General features: G+C 45.3%; 2 protein-coding genes across 6 annotated transcripts in view; both read left to right on the top strand.

Moving 5' to 3' along the window:
• Positions 1 to 25354, top strand: part of LOC120868191 (SREBF chaperone) — a 97765-nt gene that overhangs the window by 40054 nt on the left and 32357 nt on the right. For 4 of the 5 annotated variants that reach the window (XM_040246853.1, XM_040246856.1, XM_040246852.1 and 1 more), the window contains one exon: positions 8643 to 8863. In XM_040246853.1, the coding sequence (XP_040102787.1) occupies positions 8742 to 8863 (122 nt within the window). In that variant the 5' untranslated portion in view covers positions 8643 to 8741. Of the gene's footprint in view, positions 1 to 6344; positions 6816 to 8642; positions 8864 to 25354 lie in introns of those variants that run through there. The other variant, XM_040246854.1, reaches the window with a different exon arrangement.
• Positions 2920 to 3972, top strand: LOC120868192 (histone H3.3A). The gene has a single exon (XM_040246857.1). It carries the CDS (start codon positions 3027 to 3029, stop codon positions 3435 to 3437), a length of 411 nt encoding a protein of 136 aa, XP_040102791.1. The 5' UTR covers positions 2920 to 3026; the 3' UTR covers positions 3438 to 3972.

The raw sequence follows: 25354 nt of genomic DNA, 5'->3' as shown, positions 1-25354 counted from the left end.
TGTAGCAGCCCAGAGGGCTAAGACAGGTGCCAAGGCAATTCAGTGGGGGAGAGGTAGCCTTCTTAACATGCGGTGTTGCAACAATTGGTTATCCACGGGGGAAAAACGAAATGCGCACCTAACCTCACATCTACACAAAACAGTGACTCACGTGTTTCATAGATTTAAGGTGGGCTCAGACAGTAAAGAATGGCCTGCCGGAGACCCAGATTTGATCTCTGGTTCCAGAAGATCCCCTGGGGAAGGAAACAGCTGAAGAATTCCATGGGCTGAGAAGCCTGGTGGGCTGTAGTCCATGGGGTCGCAGAGAGTCCAATGCCACTGAGCCACTAATATACAACAATTTAAAATTTTAGGAGAAAACATCAGAGAAAAATTTCAGAAGTAAGGCTTGGTGAAGAATTCTTTTTTAAAAATTTATTTTTTTATCTATTGTAGCATTTTAATTTTTTTTTTTCCTTTGGCTGTGCTGGGTGTTCATTGTTTTGCATGGACTTTCTCTAGTTGCGGCGAGCAGGGGCTACTCTGCATGAGCTTCTCATCGCCTCTCATTGTGGTGGCTTCTCAGGTTGCAGAGCACAGACTCTGTAGAGTGAAGGCTTCAGTAGTTGTGGTGTGCAGGCTCTAGGGTGCGTGGGCTTCAGTCGTTGTAGCGTGTGGCCTCAGTAACTGCGGCTTGCAAGTTTCAGAGCGCCGTCTCAGTGGTTGTGGCCCACCAACTTAGTTGCTTCTCAGCATGTGGGATCTTTCCAGACCAGGGATCGAACCTGTGTCCCCTGCTTTGAAAGGTGGATTCCTATCCACTGCACCACCAAGGAAGTCTGGTGAAGAATTCTTAGACATGGCACCTAAGGCATGACCCATAAAGGGGAAAAAAAATAGGATAAATAAAAGAATTTTTAAGAAGACAGGTTACAGATTTGAAGAAAATATTTGTGAACAACATACCTGGCAGGGACTTACATCTAGAATATCTAGAATATATTATATAAGGACATCGCAGCAACTCCTAAATACCTAGTGGATCAAAGAAGAAAGTACATGAGGCATTAGAAAATACTTTTGAGATGAATGAAAACAAAACAAAAATTCACAAATACAGAAGCTGTGGGATACAACTAAAGTTGTATTTAGAGGGAAATTTACAACTGTTAGTGCCTGTATTAAGAAAGAAAAAACAAATCAGTAACCTTAAGAAACTAGAGAAACTAGAAAAAGAAGCTAGAAAAGAGAAAAATAAACCCAAAACAAACAGAAGGAAGAAAATAATAAAGACTAGAGTGTAAACAAATGCAGAGAGACTAGGAAGATAGTGAAGTACATAAAAGCAAGAGTTTGTTTTATTAAAAGATCAACAGAGAATAAGAGGAAGCTCAAATAACTGGAATCATTACAGAAAGTGGGGACGGGACGGTACTACCAACCTTCAGTAATAAAAATGACTATAACACTATGAACAGCAAATATTATGCTAATAAATTCGATAGCCTAGGTGAAATGGACAAATTTCTGGAAACACACAAACAAAATTTATTCAAGAAGAAATAGAAAATCTGAATAGACTTGACAGATAAAGAGACTGAGCTAATAGTTTAAAACCTTCCCACACAGAAGGAAAAAGCCCAAGGTCAGATGGCTTCACTAGTAAATTCTGTCAAATCTTTAAAGATTTAACTAGCTTTGACTGGACAGGCTTTTGTTGGTAAAGTAGTCTCTGTTTTTTAATATGCTGTCTAGGTTGGTCATAGCTTTTCTTACAGGGAACAAGTGTCTTAATTTCATGACTGCAGTGACCATCTGCAGTGATTTTGGAGCCCCCCAAAATAAAGTCTCTTCACTGTTTCCATTGTTTCCCCATCTATTGACCATGAAGTGATGGGACTGGATGCCATGATATTAGTTTTCTGAATGTTGAGTTTTAAGTCAACTTGTTCACTCTCCTCTTTCACTTTCATCTAGAGACTCTTTAGTTCCTCTAGGCTCTTCGCTTTCTGCCCATCTGTATCTGAGGTTATTGGTATTTCTCCCAGCAATCTTGATTCCAGCTTGTGCTTCATTCAGCCTGGCATTTCGCATGATGTTGATGTATTCTGCATATAAGTTAAATAAGCAGGGTGACAATATACAGCCTTGATATACTCCTTTCCCGATTTGGAACCAGTCTGTTGTTCCATGTCCAGTTCTAACTGTCGCTTCTTGACCTGTATACAGATTTCTCAGGAGGCAGGTAAGGTGGTCTGGTATTCCCATCTCCTGAAGAATTTTCCACAGTTCATTGTGATCCACACAGTCAAAAGCTTTGGTGTAGTCAATAAAGCAGAAGGAGATGTTTTTCTGGAACTCTCTTGCTTTTTCAGTGATCTAGTGAATGTTGGCAATTTGATCTCTGGTTCCTCTGCCTTTTCTAAATCCAGCTGGAACATCTGGAAGTTCACGGATAATGTACTGTTAAGCCTGGCTTGGAGAATTTTGAGCATTACTTTATTAACGTGTAAGATGAGTGCAATTGTGCAGTAGTTTGAACATTCTTTGGTATTGCCTTTCTTTGGGATTAGAATGAAAACGGACCTTTTCCAGTCCTGTGGCCACTGCTGAGTTTTCCAAATTTGCTGACATATTGAGTGCAGCACTTTCACAGCATCATCTTTTAGGATTTGAAATAGCTCAACTGGAATTCCATCGCCTCCACTAGCTTTGTTCATAGTGATGCTTCTTAAGCCCCACTTGACTTCACATTCCAGGATGTCTGGCTCTAGGTGAATGATCATACCATTGTGGTTATCTGGGTCATGAAGATCTTTTTTTGTACAGTTCTGTGTATTCTTGCCACCTCTTCTTAATATCTTCTGCTTCTGTTAGGTCCACACCATTTCTGTCCTTTATTGTGCCCTTCTTCGCATGAAATGTTCCCTTGGGGTGTTCGCAGCCGCCGCCGCGCCGCCGTCGCTCTCCAACGCCAGCGCCGCCTCTAGCTCGCCGAGCTCCAGCCGAAGGAGAAGGGGGGTAAGTAAGGAGGTCTCTATACCATGGCTCGTACAAAGCAGACTGCCCGCAAATCGACCGGTGGTAAAGCACCGAGGAAGCAACTCGCTACAAAAGCCGCTCGCAAGAGTGCGCCCTCTACTGGAGGGGTGAAGAAACCTCATCGTTACAGGCCTGGTACTGTGGCACTCCGTGAAATTAGACGTTATCAGAAGTCCACTGAACTTCTGATTCGCAAACTTCCCTTCCAGCGTCTGGTGCGGGAAATTGCTCAGGACTTCAAAACAGATCTGCGCTTCCAGAGTGCAGCTATTGGTGCTTTGCAGGAGGCAAGTGAGGCCTATCTGGTTGGCCTTTTTGAAGACACCAACCTGTGTGCTATCCATGCCAAACGTGTAACAATTATGCCAAAAGACATCCAGCTAGCACGCCGCATACGTGGAGAACGTGCTTAAGAATCCACTATGATGGGAAACATTTCATTCTTTAAAAAAAAAAAAAAAAATTCTCTTCTTCCTGTTATTGGTAGTTCTGAACGTTAGATATTTTTTTTCCATGGGGTCAAAAGGTACCTAAGTATATGATTGCAAGTGGAAAATAGGGGACAGAAATCAGGTATTGGCAGTTTTTCCATTTTCATTTGTGTGTGAATTTTTAATATAAATGTGGGGACATAAAGCATTAATGAAAGTCAAAATGTTTCAGTGAACAAGTTTCAGCAGTTCAACTTTATAACAATTATAAATAAACCTGTTAAATTTTTCTGGACAATGCCAGCATTTGGATTTTTTTAAAACAAGTAAATTTCTTATTGACTGCAACTAAATGGTGTTTGTAGCATTTTTATCATGCAGTAGATTCCATCCATTCACTATACTTTTCTAACTGAGTTGTCCTACATGCAAGCACATGTTTTTAATGTTGTCTGTCTTCTGTGCTGTTCCTGTAAGTTTGCTATTAAAATACATTAAACTATAAAAAAAAAAAAAATGTTCCCTTGGTGTCTTTAATTTTCTTGATGAGATCTCTAGTCTTTCCCATTCTGTTGTTTTCCTCTATTTCTTTGCATTGATCACTGAAGAAAGCTTTGTTATCTCTCCTTGTTATTCTTTGAAACTCTGCATTCAAATGGGTGTATCTTTCTTTTCTCCTTTTCCTCTCACTATCCATTAGGGAAATGCAAATCAAGATCAAATAAGATACTCATACACTCTATTAATCCTACTAAAATAAGGAATAGTAGCAATATCAAATGCTGGTGAGGATGCCAAGAAACAAAGTCCATCTGGTGGAAAGCGGTGTGGGTACTCTGGAAAATATGTTGGCAGTCTTAGGTTGTATAGTACGCTTTATGTTTCCTAGCAGTTTCACTTCTGGGTATTTATTCCAGAGAAAGGAGATAGTAAATATTTATGGTAAGAATAAGCATGATGGGTCCAGTATGGCTGAAATTTAGGGGAGATGGTAAGGGTTTTCAACAAGTGATCTTGGAAAGCTTTGAGACAGAGCCTGCAGTCTATGTCGTTTTTTGCATCTCTTTTCCTACTCTCTTCTTGGGGCTTTGACACATTTATTTTTCTTGGTTGAGTGTTTAACTTTTGTGAGTTGGTTGAAGAGAATTTTAAATGCTGAAAGTTTGGTGAATACAGGCACAAAATAGACCATCATCTCTTTTTAAAAAAAATAATGTTCTGTGTTAATGTATGTTACATGTATGGATTTTTCTAAAACTTGCACATTTGCGGTCTGGTTTGGGGCAGGTTCAGAATCACGGGTTCGGCAAGCCTGTGACACGGTGGCACCAGTCTGCCTCCCCAGCCCGCCCTCAGGGACTCCTCCTGTTCTTTGTACCCTTTGTCCTCTGAGCCAGTGGGTCTGACTTGATCTGGGCTTGTCCTCTCCATAGACTTCCTCCAGGGCTGTTCTTTGTCCTGGTTCCAACAGTGTTTTTTCTTTATACATACAGCTCTGTAATTTGGGTCTATAACAACAGAGCCCTTTGTTTTTGCTTGTAGCAGGGTCTCCCGTGAAGGCATTGGACAAAATCATTTAAATTTTTGTGTAATAGGTCCGCTCAGGCCCCCAGAGCCTCCATCCCTTCTACATATTGTGTCTATTTTTGATTTTTAAAAATTATTTTAAGTTACTATTTTTTATTTTTTTAAAGTATGTTTTTAATTTCTTAAATTATTTTTTATTGTGTTAAAATATGTATAAACATAAAATTTGCCATGTTAACTATTTTTAATTGTGCGATTCAGGGACATTAATTACATTCACAGTGTTGTGCAGCCATCACCATTATCTATTTCTAAAACTTTTCATCACCCCAGAAAGCAGCTGTAATTAGTAACTCCCAATCCTCTCTGTCCCCAGGCTCCTAGTAACCTCTAATCTGTCTTCTGTCTCTATGAATTTTCCTAATCTAGATGTTTCTTATAAGTGGCATCATATAAAGTTTGTCTTGTTGCGTCTGCCTTATTTCATTTAGCATGTTTGCAGGGTCTATCCATGTTGTAGTGTATATCAGAACCTCATTCCTTTCTGTGGCCAAATAACATTCCACTGTATGTGTATATATCACATAAAAACTGTTGTGTCTCTTTAAATTCAGGAAGCTGAGTTCAGAGTATAGATTTTGAGTTGAAGAAATTTGTAAGTGTGGGGCAATGTAGGAAAGAAAATTTCAGTTCAGGTTGGATAAATTGTGCTTTAGAATAGCTTTGTGTCAAAGTGAACATAGTGGAGGAAAGATAAGTAATTCTCTTGCCAGGTTCAGGTAGGTGGGCTGTGTAATGAACTAGAATTTGGATTTCTTTTTTTTGTTTGTTTTATGATTTTGTTTTCCGGGTGCTATGAAAATGAACAATTCAGTTCAGTTGCTCAGTCCTGTCCGACTCTTTGCGACTCCATGAATCGCAGCATGCCAGGCCTCCATCACCACCTCCCAGAGTTCACTCAGACTCACGTCCATCGAGTCCGTGATGCCATCCAGCCATCTCATCCTCTGTCGTCCCCTTCTCCTCCTGCCCCCAATCCCTCCCAGCATCAGAGTCTTTTCCAGTGAGTCAAAACTTCGCATGAGGTGGCCAAAGTACTGGAGTTTCAGCTTTAGCATCATTCCTTCCAGAGAACACCCAGGACTGATCTCCTTTAGGGTGGACTGGTTGGATCTCCTTGCAGTCCAAGGGACTCTCAAGAGTCTTCTCCAACACCACAGTTCAAAAGCATCAATTCTTCGGTGCTCAGCTTTCTTCACAGTCCAACTCTCACATCTATACATGACCACAGGAAAAACCATAGCCTTGACTAGACGGACCTTTGTTGGGAAAGTAATGTCTCTGCTTTTGAATATGCTATCTAGGTTGGTCATAACTTTACTCCGTGATCAAGATGAATGGGAACTGAAAATGACTAAGATCATGTCAGAAAGACTTGTACTTGCTGCAGAATGGAAGGGAGATGTTTTTGTTTTTTTTTCCTCATATTAGTAATTTCATGTATAAGAGAACAGAAGAGGCCTGAGAAGGAGATTAGGATTAGTAGGATCACAGTTTCCTGGTGGGCTTGGTTTGGGGACCTTTAAGGGAAGAGATGTGGGGCTTGGCAGAGGACTGAGGTTGGAAAACCTCCAGCTTGTTCCTGACAGTGTCTTTCTACAAACAGGCTTCTCATTAGTGTTTGTTTCGCCCTTGGGGCAGGACGGAGGGTTAGGGGCGTGGGAGCAGAAAGGTCGCTTCCCAAGAGTCCTGGGTTATGCTGGTGGGGAGCGTGGCTGCGGGGGTCCTGCCGTGGGCCCTGGCCTGAGACCTTCGTGAGCTCCGAGGCTGCAGGTGAGCGTGGGGGGCTGGGCTCTTGTCAGCAGCTCTGCTACTTGGGCAGAGCTGTCACTTGCTGGCTCCCCTGCCTGCTGCCTTTTGAGTTGACCCACAGAGGGCTCTGGATCGTGTTTCCTTAGAAGGTTCTTGGACTGGAGGATTGCACGCATGCTTGAGGCTTGTGCCTCCGGGAAGGCAGATGGAGTGAATCCCTTCTTGTTAACCGGCTGTGGTGTGACTGCTTTTGCTTCTCTTTTCTGGTGTCACCCTTCTGAGGCATCACCTCTTTGGCCTGGGTTTCATCAGTGAACCAGATCACGCCAAGACACACATCTGGGCAGGTTCTGTGTAGCACAGACTGGAAAATAGCAACACGAAACAGGAGAAGTACATTTTTTTTTTAAGAAATAGTTTTATTTTTATTTGTTAATGTAATGGCTGTGCTGGGTCTTTATTGCTGTATGCTGGCTTTTTTTCTAGTTGCAGTGGGTAGGGGGCTGCTCTCTAGTTGTGCTGCGTAGTCTCTCCTTGCCATGGCTTCTGCTGCGGTGGAGCACGGGCTGTCGGTGCGCACGGCCTTCAGTAGTTGCAGCTCATGGGCTTTAGTACAACGCACTCAGTGGTTGTGGCCCATGGGCTTCGTTGCTGCACAGCGTGTGAAATCTTCCCAGACCAGGGATTGAACCTGTGTCCCCTGCATTGGCAGGCAGATTCTTAACCACTGGACCACTGGGGAATTCCAGAAGTAGATTTAAATGTGAATTTCATTGGAGAGCTCAGCAGGGAAAGGAATTCTTTGGGCCTTTCTATTAGAATTTTATATTCTGATTTTTGGGGGTGTAAGTTTCTCTGTTGGGAAGCAACGCACAGACAAAACAGAGATTTAATTGGAAGACTATGGGATGACCGGAAGGAAGACCTAATGAGTCTTCAGAAAGGACTGGAGCCAGAGCAGCGCAGTGATCTGGGAGCCGGAACCTCTCGGGGAGGATTCAGTACCGCCATGTCCACTTTTGCTTCTTTTTGTCAGAAGTCAAAGTCCAGGGAAACAGACATGACCAGCCTGGTGGGCAGGGAGAGGACCTTAACTGACAGTTCGTGCAGGGCGGATCTTGTGCAGAAAGCTGGTGTTCTGAGTCGCGCTGGGCGCTGTCACTCAAAGAGGGAGACGGCTTGGGCAGCAGGAGCAGAAGGGGCCCTCTGCCCCACATGTTCCCAGAACAACAGGGGACCGAAGCAGAGACTTCCACCTTGCAGTGCAGTTTGTTTTATGCCAGGGGCCTAGGCTTTCTGGTGTTTTTACATTGAGGGCTGACCTTACTGAACGTTCTTTATCAGTGAATCACTGTTGGTGCAAGAAACGTGTTTTTTTGAGGGGTCAGTCCTTGAAGGTTTTTCCCAAGGATTTCTCTTGGTCTGGCCTTTGCACAGAGAACAGAGGGGAGGGTTTCCAGAATGTCCATTTGGCTGAGAGCAGCTGAAGGTGCTGTCAATTACACAGGCATGCTCTCCTGTGCCACATGTGAGAACAATGCCCTCTCGAGGGAGTGGCCTTTTTAAGAAAGTGCCTAATGTGGAAGAGGGTTGAGAGTTTGTTACTAGAGCTAGAGGGGCAGTTTTTTGGTTTCTTTGGTTAGACTTACTTGGACGCTGCCCACAGTCACTAGGAGCTGACCAAGCTTATGCACGGGTGTATATGCGTGTGTGGGTTGGAGTTGATGTCTCCAGCTCTTGCCTGTACACATCCTGATTCGGTCTCCACGTCCCTGCCTCCTCCCCTGGGTGCCCTAGTGTCCACAGCCAGGTCCTCCTTGCTAATTCACTTTTTTCCCTTCTTGCCAGGTGTCTGCAAATGGTGTATACTGTCAGTGCCATCCAGCGTGTTGCCAGGCTGATCCATGCTCACTTTCCGGGATGGCAGCAAGGTGACTTCAGCTGAGGATGACCCTGACTGAAAGGCTGCGTGAGAAGATATCTCAGGCCTTCTACAACCATGGGCTCTTCTGTGCATCCTACCCCATCCCCATCATTCTCTTCACGGGGCTCTGCATCTTAGCCTGCTGGTATGTTTCCAAGTTGCCCTGGATATGGTGGGCCAGTCGACTTCCTAACCCTGACTGTTGTGTAGCCCTTGGATTGTGTCTTTTTACACAGTGGAACTTGAGGCTCATTCCGACCCACCAGTGGGAAGCTCTAGTCCTGGGGTGGAAGCCGCTGCACTAAAACAGTCCAGGCTTGCCCTAATTTAGTAAGTCGCCAGGTTTGTTCATATTATTGAGAATTTCTCAAAATAACGTTGAGATGTTTCTAAGAAACTGCAGGATGAATAAAAGCATGATCTTTTAATTTTCCTTCTCAGCAGTGGTAGCTTCCTTTTGGTATCTGGTTAAGAGCAGGAGCCTTGGAGTGTTGCAAGAACAGTCCATTTAAACAATTCTTGGGATACCATCAGTGTTGCAGGCTAATCCCAGGATAGGGTTTTTTACACATGGGCTTGTCACTGCCTCTCGCAGGATCTTTTGTTGCATGGACTCTAGTTGTGTGTGGGCCCAGTACTTGCAGCATGCAGGCTCTCTGGTTGTGGCATGTTGGACTTAGTTGTCTTGCAGGATGTGGGGTCTTAGGTCCTGGACCAGGGATCGCACCGGCGCCTCCTGCATTGCAAGGTGGATTCTTAACCACTGGATCACCAGGCACTTCCCTCTCCAGTCATTTTCTTGGGTTCCTGGGGAGCCTCCTCTGACCTCTGGTTGGTCCCGGGACCGCCGCACTCACCGCACTGTTGGGAGGCTGTGCCGCCCTCTCTCTATGTCTGTTGAGCTGTCCCAGGGCCCTGGAGAACCCTGAAAGCTGCGGCTGATGAAGACACTGTAGAAGGAGAGGCTTGATGTAAGGTGACAACCAGTGGTCCCCTTTGGCTCTCAAACACTGACAAGAAAAGAGCCCACCTCGTTGTCCTTGTCTCTGGGAAGAATTCTGGTTTTCAGATTTGTTGCACATCTAATGTTTATAGAAGTTTACATTGCTGTGCTGGAAGAAGGATGGTTCAGGATTGAACTCGCTGTTCAGTTGTTAATGATCCCAAGTTCTTCCTTAATTAGGACAAGGAAAGATGAGCATATTCATTGAGAATTTCCTGCTGGGTGCTTCAGCAGGTATATAATTAAATGTCTCGTTGATTCTCATAAAAACCTTGGGAAATGGTCCAGTTATATTTCCATTTAACCTAAGGGACAATGGAAGATTAAAGCTTGCCTGGTCTACACAACCAATGAGCAGGGAACCAAGTTCAGATCCCGGCCAGGGATCCTGGTGCCTGCAGCTGTGGCACTGTGTTCCCCCGCTCTCCTCACTCTGGCTCAGTGTATTTGTTTAAACTTTGATAATTTGTGTTGTACATGATAAGATGCTTATGGCTTTATCCTGCATCTGATGAATTAGGAGTGTTTGGAGAACCCAGCTCTTGGTTTTGCTTGTATTCTTTTCTTTACGTCAATTTACGCATCTCTGTCTTTCAGAATCATCCTTTTCTAGGTGTGGCTCATGTGCTTGGGCAGAGATTCTTAAAGCTGCGCTAGCATCGGAATCACCCGGAAGGCCCGTTAAACGAAACTGCCAGGCTCTACCCCAGAGTTTCTCGTTCGTCAGGTCTGAGAGAAGCCAAGAACGTGTGTCTCTAAACAACTTCCCAGGCCAGGGGCCCACATGCTGAGAACACTAGACTGTGTGTCTGTCTTGACAAGTTCTACCACATCTCAGCTAAAAGTATTCTTTATTCTGACTTCTGTAGCAGCAGTGGTGACACTCATGGTCATTATTGCTCCTATCACCTTCTGTAGGGGTGGGTGGTGTCCAGCTCCCCTGTCATAAATTCTCACTTCTGTGATAGCCTCTGTGTATGTGCCTTTGTACCTGGGAGGGTGTTAAGTAAATCCATAATGGATGAACACCCTGAATTAAACTTGTTTTCTCAATGGGCAGTTGAAGAGGTAGTTGTGACTCCCTTTCCAGAAGGACAGCTCTAGTACCAGAAAGGAAAAGGTGTTTCTTCTTGCCATTCACCTTCTGAGGATTGGATTTGGCCAGCCGGGTCCAGACAGCTTCCCAGACAGGGAGTGTGTGATGTGGGTAGCAGCTGTGAATGTAGCTGGGTACAACTGGGATTTATCTTTGAATGAATAATTTGATATCACACATGTGTTTCAAAACAAATTGTCCTTGGATTTATGATAGGGGCCTCTGGTATGAAAACTTTCTGACCTTTGTGGCTAAGGTCTCAAGTATGGAAGATTCCTTGACTCAAGGTGAATTAGAATGGGGTGGGGGATGGGGAAGAGGCAAATGTGATGGTAACAGTATTTAGTGACCAGTGTAGCCCAGTTGCAGAAGAAAAGCAAAAAGCAAGGGAGAGAGGGAAAGGTATGCTCACCTGAATGCAGAGTTCCAGAGAATAGCAGAGAGAGACAAGAAGGCCTTTTTCAATGAACAATGCAAAGAAATAGAGGAAAACAACAGAATGGGGAACGACTACCGATCGCTTCAAGAAAATTTGAGATATCAAAAGAACATTTCATGCAGTGATGGACATAGAAAAGACAGAAGTGGTGAAGACCTAATGGAAGCAGAAGAGATCAAAAAGAGGTGGCAGGGATATACATAAAACTGTACAGAAAAGATCTCATTGACCCGGATAACCACAGTGGTGTAATCACTCACCTAGAGCCAGACATCCTGGAGTGTGAAGTCAAGTGGGCCTTAAGAAGCACTGCTGCCACTAAAGTTAGTGGAGATGATGAAATTCCAGTAGAGCTACTTAAAATCCTAAAAGATGATGCTTTTAAAGTGATCCACTCAGTATGTCAAGAAATTTGGAAAACCCAGCAGCGGCCACAGGACTGGAGAAGGTCAGTCTTCATCCCAGTTTCCCAAGAAGGCAGTACTAAAGAGCATTCAAGTTCAGTTCAGTTCCGTCACTCAGTTGTGTCTGACTCTGTGACCCCATGAACCACAGCACGCCAGGCCTCCCTGTTTATCACCAACTGCCGGAGTCCACCCAAACCCATGTCCATTGTGTCGGTGATGCCATCCAACCATCTCATCCTCTTTCGTCCCCTTCTCCTCCTTCCCTCACTCTTTTCCAGCATCAGGGTCTTTTCAGATGAGTCAGCTCTTCGCATCAGGTGGCCAAAGTATTGGAGTTTCAGCTTCAAAATCAGTCCTTCCAATGAACACCCAGGACTGATCTCCTTTAGGATGGACTGGTTGGATCTCCTTGCAGTCCAAGGGACTCTCAAAAGTCTTCTCCAACACCACAGTTCAAAAGCATCAATTCTTCGGCACTCAGCTTTCTTTATGAATGTTCAAACTACTGGACAATTGCACTTATCTCCCGTGCTAGTAATGTTATGCTCAAAATCTTTCAAGCTAGGCTTCAGCAGTACTTGAATCACGAACTTCCAGATGTACAAGCTGGGTTTAGAAAAGGCAGAGGAACTAGAGATCAGATTGCCAACATTCATTGGATCATAGAGAAAGCAAGGGAATTCCAGAAAAACATCTACTTCTGTTTCGTTGAGTACGCTAAAGCCTTTGTGTGCATCATAACAAACTGTGGGAATCTCTTCAAGAGATGAGAATACTAGACCATGTTGCCTGTCTCCTGAGAAACCTGTATGCAGGTCAAGAAGCAACAGTTACAACCTTATTTGGAACAACTGATGTTCAAAATTGAGAAAGGAGTACCCCAAGGCTGTAAATTGTCACCCTGTTTATTTAACTCATATGCAGAGCACATCATTTGAAATGCTGGGCTGGCTGAGTTACAAGTGGAATCCAGATTGCTGAGAGAAATATCAACAACCTCAGGTATGCAGATGATACCACTCTAATTGCAGAAGGTAAAAGAACCTAAAGAGCCTCTTGATAAGGGTGAAACAGGAGAGTTAAAAAGCTGGCTAAAAGTCAGCATTCAAAAAATGAAGATCGTGACATTTGCTGCTATGACTGCATGGTAAATAGAAGGGGAAAAGGTGGAAGCAGTGATACATTTCCTCTTCTTGGGTTCTGAAATCACTGTGGATGGTGCAACCTTACAATTAGAAGACAGTTGCTTCTTGGAATGAAAGCTATGACCAAGGCAGTGTGTTAAAAAGCAGAGACATCACTTTGCCGATAAAGTTCCATATAATCAATGCTATGATCTTTGGAGTGGTCAGGTATGGGTGTGAGAGTTGGACCACAAAAGAAGGCAGAGTGCCGAAGAATTGATGCTTTCGAACTGTGGTGCTGGAGAAGAGTCTTGAGAATGCATTGGACAGCAAGGAGATCGAACCCGTCCATCCTAAAGGAGATCAGTCCTGGACACTCATTGGAAGGACTGACGCTGAAGCTGAAGCTCCAGTTCTTGGGCCACCTGATGTGAAGAGTCGATTCACTGGAAAAGACCCTGATGCTGGGAAAGATTGAAGGCAGAAGGAGAAGAGGGTGATAGAAGATGAGATGGTTGGATGGCATCACTGATTCAGTGGACTTGAACTTGGGCAAACTCCGGGAGATGGTGAGGGCCCGGGAAGCCAGGCATGCTGCAGTCCATGGGGTCACAGTCGGCTGCAGCCTGGTGACTGAGCAGCAGCAGTAGTAGCCCAGTTGGGCAGACGCCTGTCTTAGATCCCACTGGTGTGTCTGGTGGAACATCAGTCCTGGGAAGCGGGTGGGGGCCCTCGGGTGGGGCTGGGCTGGCGAGAGGGAGTGGAGACTCATCTTCACTGAGCACTGGCTTCGCGTGCGAGCGCTTCCCCACATGCTGTTTCATTTGCTCGCCTGGCATCCTTGGAGGAGGTGGTTATTCCCTAGTTCCTCTGCTGATGATACTTGTACGGAGAGATAGTAAGTGGTGTGTGCTGCAGCTGATAGGTCTGTGTGGTGTATCCACATCTGTGGTTTCTCCACTTCACTGTGGTGATGTGAACTTTATGAAGAACACTTTGGTGCTGATAACTGTCACTGCAGGGGTCTGCTCCTTGACCAAGACGCTGGAGAAAGAGAGTCTCAGTTGCAGTGGGCCAGTGGCCAGTGGGCCAGGATCTGCCTAGACAGAGGACAGAGAGGCTTTTTGAGGTAGCGGCCCTACATAATAGATGTTGAGGAGGGTGCACGCAGTTGAGTTTTATAGCTACCTCAATCTAGATGGCTGTAGTATATGCCAAGAGCTGTGCCAGACAGTAATGCCGAACACAGACCCTCCCACAGTCTTAGCCTGAGAGACACAATTGCTTCTTGGAATGAAAGCTATGACCAAGGCAGTGTGTTAAAAAGCAGAGACATCACTTTGCCGATAAAGTTACATATAATCAATGCTATGATCTTTGGAGTGGTCAGGTATGGATGTGAAAGTTGGACCACGAATTTTTTTTAAGTTTGTGCATTTATTATTATTTTTAAAAATAATTTTTGTATATTTCTGTTGGCTGTGCTGGGTCCTCTTGCTGCACGGGCTTTTCTCTAGTCACTGCGCGCGGGGCTACTCTGCAGTTCTGGTGGGCGTCTCATTGCAGTGGCCTCTCTTGTCGCAGAGCACGGGCTCAGGGCGCATGACTTCAGTAGCTGGTGCACAGGTTTAGTTGCCCCTTGGCATGTGGCATGTTCCTGGACCAGAGATCAAACCCACATGTCACGCGTTGGCAGGTGGACTTTTATCCGCTGAGCCACCAGGGAAGCCCCTGCAGGGTAGGTCCTTAACCACTGGACTACCGGGGAAGTTCCTGTAATTTTTGTTTTTAATTGAAGGATAGTTGATTTCTCATGTTGTGTCAGTTTCTACTCTACAGCAAAGTGATTCAGTTATCCATGTATACATACTGTTTTTCATATTCTTTCCATTATGGTTATACAGGATATTGAATATTTTTCCCTTTGCTGTAGAGTAGGACCTTGTTTTATCTATTTTTTTATATAGTAGTTTGTATTTGCTAATGCTAAACTCCTTATTTATCCTTCCCCATTCCCCTTTGGTAACTGGTTCTAAATTTCTGTGTCTGTGCATCTGTTTCTGTTTGTAAATAAGTTCATTTGTGTCATATTTTAGCTTCACATATAAGTGATATCATATAGTGCTTGTCTTTCTCTTGCTGACTTCACTTTGTACAATCACCTCTGGGTCCGTCCATGTTGCTGCAAATGGCGTTATTTCATTCTTTTTTTATAACTAATATTCCTTTTTTTTATATATACGTACTCCATCTTCTATATCCACTCATCTGTCTGTGGGCATTTAGGTGGTTTCCATGTCTTGGCTATTGTAAGGAGTGCTGCCGTGAACCTAAGAGTGCCTGTTGCCTTTTTGAATTAGAGTTTGTTCCAGATAGATTCCCAGGAGTGGGCTTGCTGGGCTGTATGGGAGCTGATTTTTAAAGGAACCTCTATACTGGTTTCTGTAGCGCTGTCCCAGTTTACATTCCCACCACTCTTGGTGGGAATGTAAATTTTTTCCACATCCTCTTCAGCATTTATTATATGTAGACAGTTTTATGATGGCCATTCTGACCAGTGTGAGGTAGTACCTCAGTGTAGTATTTTTTAAATTTTATTTATTTTTAATTGGAGGATAATTGCTTTACAGTATTGTGTTGGTTTCTGCCATATAGCAACATGAATCAGCCATAGGTGTAAATATGTCCCCTCCCTCTTGAATCTTCCTCGCAACCCCACATTGTAGTTTTAATTTGCATTTCTGTAATAATTAGTGCAGGTCAGGAAGCAACAGTTAGAACTGGACATGGAACAACAGACTGGTTCCAAATAGGAAAAGGAGTACGTCAAGGCTGTATATTGTCACCCTGCTTATTTAACTTATATGCAGAGTACATCATGAGAAACGCTGGGCTGGAAGAAGCATAAGCTAAAATCAAGATTGCCAGGAGAAATATCAATAACCTCAGATATGCAGATGACACCACCCTTATGGCAGAAAGTGAAGAGGAACTAAAAAGCCTCTTGATGAAAGTGAAAGAGGAGAGTGAAAAAGTTGGCTTAAAGCTCAACATTCAGAAAATGAAGATCATGGCATCTGGTCCCATCACTTGATAGGAAATACATGGGCCAACAGTGGAAACAATGTCAGACTTTATTTTGGGGGGCTCCAAAGTTAACTGCAGATGGTGATTGCAGTCATGAAATTAAAAGACGCTTACTCCTTGGAAGGAAAGTTATGACCAACCTGGATAGCATATTCAAAAGCAGAGACATTACTTTGCCAAGAAAGGTCCATCTAGTCAAGGCTATGGTTTTTCCTGAGGTCATGTATGGATTTGAGAGTTGGACTGTGAAGAAAGCTGAGCGCCGAAGAATTGATGCTTTTGAACTATGGTGTTGGAGAAGACTCTTGAGAATCCCTTGGACTGCAAGGAGATCCAACCAGTCCATCCTAAAGGAGATCAGTCCTGGATGTTCATTGGAAGGACTGATTTTGAAGCTGAAAACTCCAATACTTTGGCCACCTCATGTGAAGAGTTGACTCACTGGAAAACACCCTGATGCTGGGAGGTATTGGGGGCAGGAAGAAAAGGGGACGACAGAGGATGAGATGGCTGGATGGCATCACGGACTCGATGGACGTGAGTCTGGGTGAACTCTGGGAGTTGGTGATGGACAGGGAGGCCTGGCGTGCTGCGATTCATGGTGTCGCAAAGAGTCGGACACGACTGAGTGACTGAACTGAACTGAATAATTAGTGCTGTCGAGCATCTTTTCATGTGGTTATTGGCCATCTGTATGTCTTCTTTGGAGAAGTGAATGGACCACTTATAGTGGTTTCATTAGATGCCTAGGCTCCATTCAACTGCTTACCTGTATTGTACATGGAATGAGAGACTTGTTCAGCTTGATGAAGGGACTGCTGCTCTCGCCCCCTCTGTCTGGCTCTAGAAGCTTCCTGAGCTGTGCACCTGTTCATCACAGGATCACCCTGGGAGCCATGAATGCTCTTTCCTTTGGGAAAATCTGATGAAACTTGTAGCAAGTAGGCACTGTGGCGACAGGTGTCTATTTACATTTCCTAGAGCCAATTAGGCCACCAGGATGCCCGGCAGCGGCCCAGCAAGGCAGAGAGTGCTGTCGCTTGGGTCTACCGTGGGAAGTGGTGGGCGTGCTGTGGTGTGAAGGAACAGTGTCTGGGTGCCAGGCCAGCTGGGTTGCCGTCCCTGTGGGTCAGAGGTTTATGTGGGGGTCACTGGGTCACTTGTGATTCCATAATGTGCTGCTCGTGGTTACAGAGGGTGAATTTTACCTTAGAGAGCAAGTTGGGATCACAATGAGACCATTCCGAACCCCCTAAAGGAGGCGAATCCTGCAGGGTGTGTGGGTATCCGAGTGCAGACATGGCCCTTTCCTCCTCCTTTTTCTCTGGAGCAAAGCAGCCCTTTCAGGCTGAGACTGGATGTCTCGGTTGTGGTGGCCTCTGCTCTCAACCTCTCTTTCCCGTGTCTGCCGTGGCTCAGGTTTCCCCATGATTGTTGTCGCCCCTTTGCAGGTGGGCACACGGGCTTATAGAACAGGCTTCTTCTTTCTGTACCCTGTGACCACTCTGAACATGCTTATATTCTTTTCATGAATGAGAAAGAAATCTGAGTAACAGAAGCCAGGTCTGCACCTGTGCTTTGAGAGCTGGGCTGGTTGGCCGGGAAGGACGTCCCAGAGCACCATGGACCTGTGTCCCAAAGCCCAGATGCAGGAGCCTGGGGCCCAGCTACAGCAGCTGCTCCTGGATGCTCTTCAGCACTGTGAAGCCAGAGGCTCCCTCCAAGCAGAAGTTAGCCCTGGCCCCACACACAAACTCTGGAAAAGTTCTGAAGGGCTTGGAGGAGATCAAAGGTGCCCTTATCAACCCAGACTTCCTCAAACAGAAGAGAGATCAGGAGATCTCCGAAGTTTCCCCTTGTAGACTTTCACCACCCAACCCTAGTTCTGCGCTGCTCTCCCCTGAGAAGGGGAGAGAGGAAGCGATTCCGACTGCCCGTGCCTCTGGAGGGGAGTCCTGTGCCACGCCTCTGCGTGCCATCTTTCTGGGTGCTCTTCCTGTGTGTCTTTGGTGTTGCCTGAGCTCCCATTGTAACACCATCATTTGTGGGACCCAGTGCCGCATGCAGGTGCAGGGCTGCCTCCTCAAAAAGCAAGGGAAAAGTACCATTAAAGGGGCTGGAGTATGCTCAGATGCAAGTGGGTGAAAGGCTTGCTCCTGCCAAGTTGCTCCTGCCCATCCAATGTGCTGTGGTGCAGCCAGCCTGGGATAAGCCACGGCCGGCACCTCGCCCAGCTCCAGGACACAGTGAGAGGTGCGCTGCTGAACAGCCCTGCTGGTTTTGGTCGGGTGCCTGTAGGCAGCAGCAGCACACGGATACCTGGCCTGAGAGGGGATGGCCAGATCCTGGGACACAGGCGGGCAGGGGCGCTGGTGGTCACACATCTGTCCGAGGGTGGAGGGACCACCTGTGAACCTATACTCCGCATCATGTGCCATTGTGATGGACTTGGCTCATGAAACACAAATCAAAAGATAGATTTGTTAAGAATTTCTGTATATCTACTGCAGAGCGTTAAACCCCAAGCTCCAGGCCCTTCTGAACGTGGGGTCTTACGCAGCAATATAGGTGCACACCATGAAGCTAGTCCTCAGTACAGCATCTGGTAGGTTAAAAGTCAGCCTGCATGTCTTGAACATCTTCCACGTGGCTGGTATGAGGATGCGAAAGTTAGAAGGACATGTTCCCACCTCACATATCTTACGTTAATTAAGCAGGTGAATTGAGGAGCGCTGTCTGCAGGTTGTCATGGGAGTGTAGAAGAGAGGTGCCTGCTGCTTGGGTTGGAAAGATGAGGTGGCCTTGAAGGACACACGGGAGTTTGGTTAGCATTTAGTGGGTGGAGGGCATGTGTTAGTTTGGGCTCCTCGAGACAAGGGTTTGAGTGCATGTAGCTTACGTGTCACACATGACTGAGCGACTTCCCTTTCACTGTTCACTGTCACGCATTGGAGAAGGAAATGGCAACCCACTCCAGTGTTCTTGCCTGGAGCATCCCAGGGCTGGGGGAGCCTGGTGGGCTGCCGTCTCTGGGGTCGTACAGAGTTGGACACGACTGAAGTGATTTAGCAGCAGCAGCAGCTTATGTGCAAGATGGAATGAACAGTGGTCAGTGGGTGGGAGAGGGAGCTGGAAGGGGAGGCACATTATCCCGCAAGTTTACACCGTGGGCCACCTGAGAGTCACATTCGGGGACACTGAGGAACAGTCCAGGTCGTCTGCCTCAGAGCTCCCCGTCTGATGGGGAAGCTGCTCCCTCCGCCGGGTCAGCAGACTCATCCCCTGCAGGGCCGCATAGGAGGGCCACATGGAGCCTTCATCACATATTTTTCTTTGGTTGTTTTCTTTTATATGGTGTTGTTCAGTCGTTCAGTTGTGTCTGAGTCTTTACAACCCCATGGACTGCAGCACACCAGGCTGCCCTGCCCTTCACCATCGCCTGGAGTTTCCTCAAACTCAGGTCCACTGAGTCAGTGATGCCATCCAACTATCTTATCTTCTGTTGTCCCCTTCTCTCCTCCTGCCATCAGTCTTTCCCAGCATCAGGGTCTTTTCCAGTGAGTCAGCTCTTCACATCAGGTGACTAAAGTATCAAAGCTTCAACATCAGTTGTTCCAGTGACTATTCAGGGTTGATTTCCTTTAGAATTGACTAGTTTGAACTCCGTGCAGTTCAAGGGACTCTCAAGAGTCTTTTCCAAAACCACAGTTAAAAAGCATCAGTTCTGCGCTCAGCCTTCTTTATAGTCCATGACTACTAGAAAAACCATACCTTTGGCTACACGGACCTTTGTCAGCAAACTGATGTCTCTGCTTTCTAGTAGGCTATCTAGGTTTGTCATAGCTTTTCATCCAAGGAGCAAGGGTCTTTTAATTACATGGCTGCAGTCACCATCTGCAGTGATTTTGGAGCCTAAAAAACTAAAGTCTCTCACTGTTGCCATTTTTCTCCATCTGTTTGCCATGAAGTGAAGGGACCGGATGCCATGATCTTGGTGTTTTGAATGTTGAGTTTTAAGCCAGCCTTTTCACTCTTTTTCACCTTCATCAAGAGCCTCTTTAGTTCCTCTTTACTTTCAGCCATAAGGGTGGTGTCATCTGCATATCTGAGGTTATTGATACTTCTCCCGGCAATCTTGATTCCAGCTTTTGCTTCATCCAGCCCGGCATTTCGCATGATGTACTCTGCATATAAGTTCAATCAACAGGGTGACAATATACAGCCTTGACGTACTCCTTTCCCAGTTTAGAGCCAGTCTGTTCCATGTCCAGTTCTAACTGTTGCTTCTTGACCTGCATACAGATTTCTCAGGAGGCAAATAAGGTGGTCTGGTATTCCCATCTCTTTCAGAATTTTCCAGTTTGTTGTGATCCACACAGTCAAAGGCTTTAGCGTAGTCAGTGAAGCAGAAGTAGATGTTTTTCTGTAATTCTCTTGCTTTTCCTAGATCCAGTGGATCTTGACAATTTGATCTCTGGCTCCTCTGCCTTTTCTAAATCCAGCTTGTATATCTGGAAGTTCTCAGTCACATACTTTTGAAGCCTTGCTTGAAGGATTTTGAACTTTACCTTGTTAGCATGCGAAATGAGCACAATTGTCCAGTAGTTTGAACATTCTGTGGCATTGCCCTTATTTGGGGTTGGAATGAAAATGGACCTTTTCCAGTCCTATGGCCACTGCTGAGTTTTCCAGATTTGCTAGCATATTAAGTGCAGCCCTTTAACAGCATCATCTTTTAGGATTTGAAATAACTCTGCTGAAATTCCGTCACTTCCACTAGCCTTGTTTGTAGTAATGCCTTCTAAGGCCCACTTGACTTCACATTCCATGATGTCTGGCTCTAGGTGAGTGATCACACCTCCATGGTTATCTGGGTCATTAAGACCTTTTCTGTACAGTTCTGTGTATTCTTGGCATCTCTTATATCTTCTGCTTCTTTTAGGTCCTTGCTGTTTCTGTCATTTATTGTGTCCATCTTTGCATGAAATGTTCCTTGTTATCTGATTTTCTTGAAGAGATCTCTAGTCTTTCCCATTCTGTTTTTTTCTCTTTCTCTTTGCATTGTTCATTTAAAAAGGCTTTCTTATCTCTCCTTGCTATTCTCTGAAACTCTGCAGTCAGTTAGATATCTTCCTTTTTCGTCTTGCCTTTCGCTTCTCCTTTTTTCAGCTATTTGTAAGCCCTCCACAGACAACCATTTTGCCTTCTTGCATTTTTCTTTTTTCTTTGGCATGGTTTTGGTTACCACCTCCTATACAGTGTATGAACCTCCATCCATAGTTCTTGAGGCACTCTGTCTATCAGATCTAATCCCTTGAATCTGTTTGTCACTTCCACTGTATAATCTTAAGGGATTTGATTAAGGCCATAGCTGAATGGCCTAGTGGTTTTCCCTGTTTTCTTCACATAAGTCTGAATTTGGCAAGAAGGGGCTCATGGTCTGAGCCACACTCAGCTTCAGGTGTTGTTTTTGTTGACGGTATAGAGCTTTTCCATCTTTGACTGCAAAGAATATAATTAGTCTGATTTTTGTACTGATCATCTGGTGATGTCCATGTGTAGAGTGGTCTCTTTGTATTGTTGGAAGAGGATGTTTGGTATGACCAGTGCATTCTCTTGACAGAACTCTGTTAGCCTTTGCCCTGCTTCATTTTGTACTCCAAGGCTAAATTTGCCTGTTCCTCCAGGTATCTCTTTTTTTTTTTTCCCTCCAGGTGTGTCTTGACTTCCAATTTTTGCATTCCAGTCCTCTGTGGTGGAAAGGGCATCTTTTTTTTTGGGGGGGGGGTTGTTAATTATAGAAGATCTTGTTGGTTTTAACCCTTTTAAAATGTAAAAATCACTTTGAATTCACAGACCACATGAATACAGGACATGGATTGTAGTTTGCCAACCCCTAATCTGTACAATAATAACATGAACCACTGACTGGGCTACTTCCAGCTAGCATTAATCCTCAGTTGGCACTTGGGGCCCGTCTCTTGGAGGCAGAGAGGCCTCCAGCAGCAGTGGAACACTCTCAGGTGAAGAGATGCCAGTGCTGGCAGCTGGAAATTGAGGCAGCATGTCCAGAGATCAGATGAGGGGGATCAAGGGTAGGGCAGCAACAGGCCCTAGAGAGGTGTTGGGTGGCCAGCCATGGGCCCTGCAGGCACAGCAGCAGAGAGGTGTGTGGGCTGGGAGATGGGGAGATTCAGAGTGACTTGTACCTGATGAGGAAACAAGTGATTTCAGGAGGAGAAGCAGGAAGTCTAGCTAGGCTAGTGCATTCATTACTCCAGATAAGAGTTGATAGCTGTTGCTCAGTCTAAGGGGAGGCCCTGGAGGTGGAGATGTGGCCAAGTCTGGATGTATTTTGAAGGTGGAGTCTTTGGGATTTTTCTGAGCACCAGGTGTGGAGTGTGAGAGAGCACAAGCTCAGAGTGCTTGGCCTGAGCAGCTGGATGGGTGGAGCTGAGACAGGAAATTCAGGGAGGGGTTTAGAGACTTGGGTTCCTTCCCTGTGCCGCTGTAAGGTCAGAGTAAGCCACGCCAGAATCTGGCCTGTGAAACAAGTTTGCAGAAGCAATGGGGGGTGCTGGTAGAAACCTCCAGTTTCGGTCTTTGGTCTTTTTTTTCTGACCTTGATAAAGTGAGTGCTTTTGCTTGTAAAATTGCCCGACACTTTTCTTCCAAGCATTCCTTTTGGTCTCACATTTGGTAGCCATGGATGGTGATGATTACCTTGCATTTTGTATTTCTGTAGAATCTTTTTCTTGGGCTTATATTAAAAGGAATTTATGGTCATTTTTGGGAAAAAAAAAAACAAACAAACAACTGTAATACCAGGTAGTATAGCATGATGTTAAGAGAGGGGACTCTGGGCCCAGACTGCCTGTGTTCACATACTGGTTCTGTCACTTTCTTGGGGGAGATATAGCTTCTGCGTGCCTCGTTGGGCAGTGGTGAGGTTTAAATGAGAAAAAAGATGGAAGGCACTTGGCACATCACAGGTGCTCAGTGAGAGTTAGAAGCTGTCGTCATTGTTATAGAGACAGAAACAGGCAGATTCCTGGTCAGTGGTAAGGACCATTTTGGGAGGAGTATGGGGCACTTTGGGAGCTCCTAGGAGGAGAGGCCAGAGAAGGCAATGGCACCCCACTCCAGTACTCTTGCCTGGAAAATCCCACGGACGGAGGAGCCTGGTGGGCTGCAGTCCATGGGGTCGCTAAGAGTCAGACACAACTGAGCGGCTTCACTTACACTTTTCACCTTCATGCGTTGGAGAAGGAAATGGCAGCCCACTCCAGTGTTCTTGCCTGGAGAGTCCCAGGGACGGCGGAGCCTGGTGGGCTGCCGTCTATGGAGTTGCACAGAGTTGGACACGACTGAAGCGACAGCAGCAGCAGCAGCAGGAGGAGAGGCCTAATAACCTGGACTTTGGGGGGAGTGGAAGGACTTCCTGTGGAAGGAATACTGCAGCTGAGGCTTGAAACTGAGTTATCTTGAAGAAGAAGGGGCAAGAGTGGTCAGCCAGGTGCAGAGCCTCAGAAGCAGAAGGGGAGTTGTATGTGGCTCCAGGGCAAGGTTGGAGAATGACCATGAGCCATTTTAAGCATCTCAAGGTCTGTGGCTGTTTCCAATAGATTTCATCCTAAGAAAGTGGATGCTCTGGGGTCTGCTGCCCTTCTTTTTTTTCCTGCTAGAATGTTTTGTTGTTGTTTTTGTATAGTCACTAAGTCACGTCCAAGTCTTTGGGACCCCATGGACTGCAGCATGCCAAGCTTTCCGGTTCTTTACTACTGTCCCTCGGAGGTTGCCCAAGTTCGTGTTCATTGAGTCAGTGGATCCTATCTAACCATCTCATCCTCTGTCATCCCGTTTGCCTCTTGTCCTCAGTCTTTCCCAGCATCAGGATCTCTTCCAGTGAGTCAGCTCTTCAGATCAGGTGGCCAGAGTATTGAAGCTTCAGCATCAGTCCTTCCAGTGAATATTCAGGGTATTGATTTCCTTTAGGATTGACTAGTTTGATCTCCTTGCTGGAATGTTTAAACTCCTAGAATTCACAGATGTTTTAAATATTTCAAATCTTGAGAAACAGGCTGCCTTCAGTTTAGTGAGTGTGTTTTGAGCAGCTACTGTGTGGAAAGTGAATGTAGATAAATAAAACATATGGCCCGCCTTCATCTTCTAGTAGAGCTAAAGCTCCAGCAGCCTTAGCTCTGGGCCCTGGAACTCCTCTCTACACCCCGGGGTCAGCCCAGCCCTTGTGCAGAGTTTTCCCAGCAGAACCTTAGCTGAGTCCAGAGACAGCCCTTGATACCTGCTTCCAAACAGGTGAACCTTAGCTTTTGGAAGCAGCAAGAGAGAAGCAACTCTTCACATAAAAGGAATTTTCAATAGATTAATGGCTGATTTTCCTCTCAGAAACCATCAATTGAGTTCAGTCACTCAGTCTTGTCCAGCTCTTTACAACCCCACGGACTGAAGCATGTCAGTCTTCCCTGTCCATCAGCAGCTCCTGGAGCTTGCTCAGGACTCATGTCCATTGAGTCGGTGATGCCATCCAACCATCTCATCCTCTGTTGTCCCTTTCTCCTCCTGCCTTTGGTCTTTCCCAGCAGCAGGGTCTTTTCCAATGAGTCAGTTCTTTGCAGTCAATGGCCAAAGTATTGGAATTTCAGCTTCAGCATCAGTCTTTCCAATGAATATTCAGGACTGATTTCCTTTGGGATTGACTACTTTGATCTCCTTGCAGTCCACGGGACACTCAAGAGTCTTCTCCAGCACCATAGTTCAAAAGCATCAATTCCTCGGCACTCAGCCTTCTTTACAGTCCAAATCTCACATCCATACATGACTACCGGAAAAACCATAGCTTTGGCTAGACGGACCTTTGTTGGCAAAGTAATGTCTTTGCTTTGTAATATGCTGTCTAGGTTGGTCATAGCTTTTCTTCCAAGGGGCAAGCGTCTTTTCATTTCATGGCTGCAGTCACCATCTGCAGTGATTTTGGAGCCCCCCAAAATAAAATCTCTTACTGTTTCCATTTTTTCCCCATCTATTTGCCATGACTTAATGGGACTGGATGCTAAAATGTTGACTTTTAAGACAGCTTTTTCACCATGGAGGCATTTAAACTCCTGAAAGGAAAAAACTCAACCAAGAGTTCTATCTTCTGCAAAACTTCAGTAATGAAGGAGATTTGTTACCACTGGACCTGCCGTACAGGTTGAACCATAAGAGAAAATAAACACTAGCGAAGATGATCAGTATTGCTGTGCTTTTAGTTTGGTTTGTAATTTCTTTGTCTTGTGTGATTTAAAGGTCATGTGTATTAAATGTAACGTAAAAGCTATGTTAATGAGAAGAAATGTATAAAGTGTAATCTGTGACAGTAACAATATAAAAGGGGAAAGACCAGGATGTACTGTCAGAGTGTATACTGTGGATGCAAAGCTCTCAGTCTGCTTAATTTCAGTTGTCTTATTTTCGTGATTG

The sequence above is a fragment of the Oryx dammah genome, unplaced genomic scaffold, assembly GCF_014754425.2.
Source record: "Oryx dammah isolate SB20612 unplaced genomic scaffold, SCBI_Odam_1.1 HiC_scaffold_9, whole genome shotgun sequence".
NCBI lineage: Eukaryota > Metazoa > Chordata > Mammalia > Artiodactyla > Bovidae > Oryx > Oryx dammah.
This window is presented reverse-complemented; position numbering and strand designations above follow the sequence as displayed.

Bases quoted from the DNA above. Each gene is read 5' to 3' on its own strand.
- LOC120868192 (XM_040246857.1), top strand. From the start codon at position 3,027: ATGGCTCGTACAAAGCAGACTGCCCGCAAATCGACCGGTGGTAAAGCA.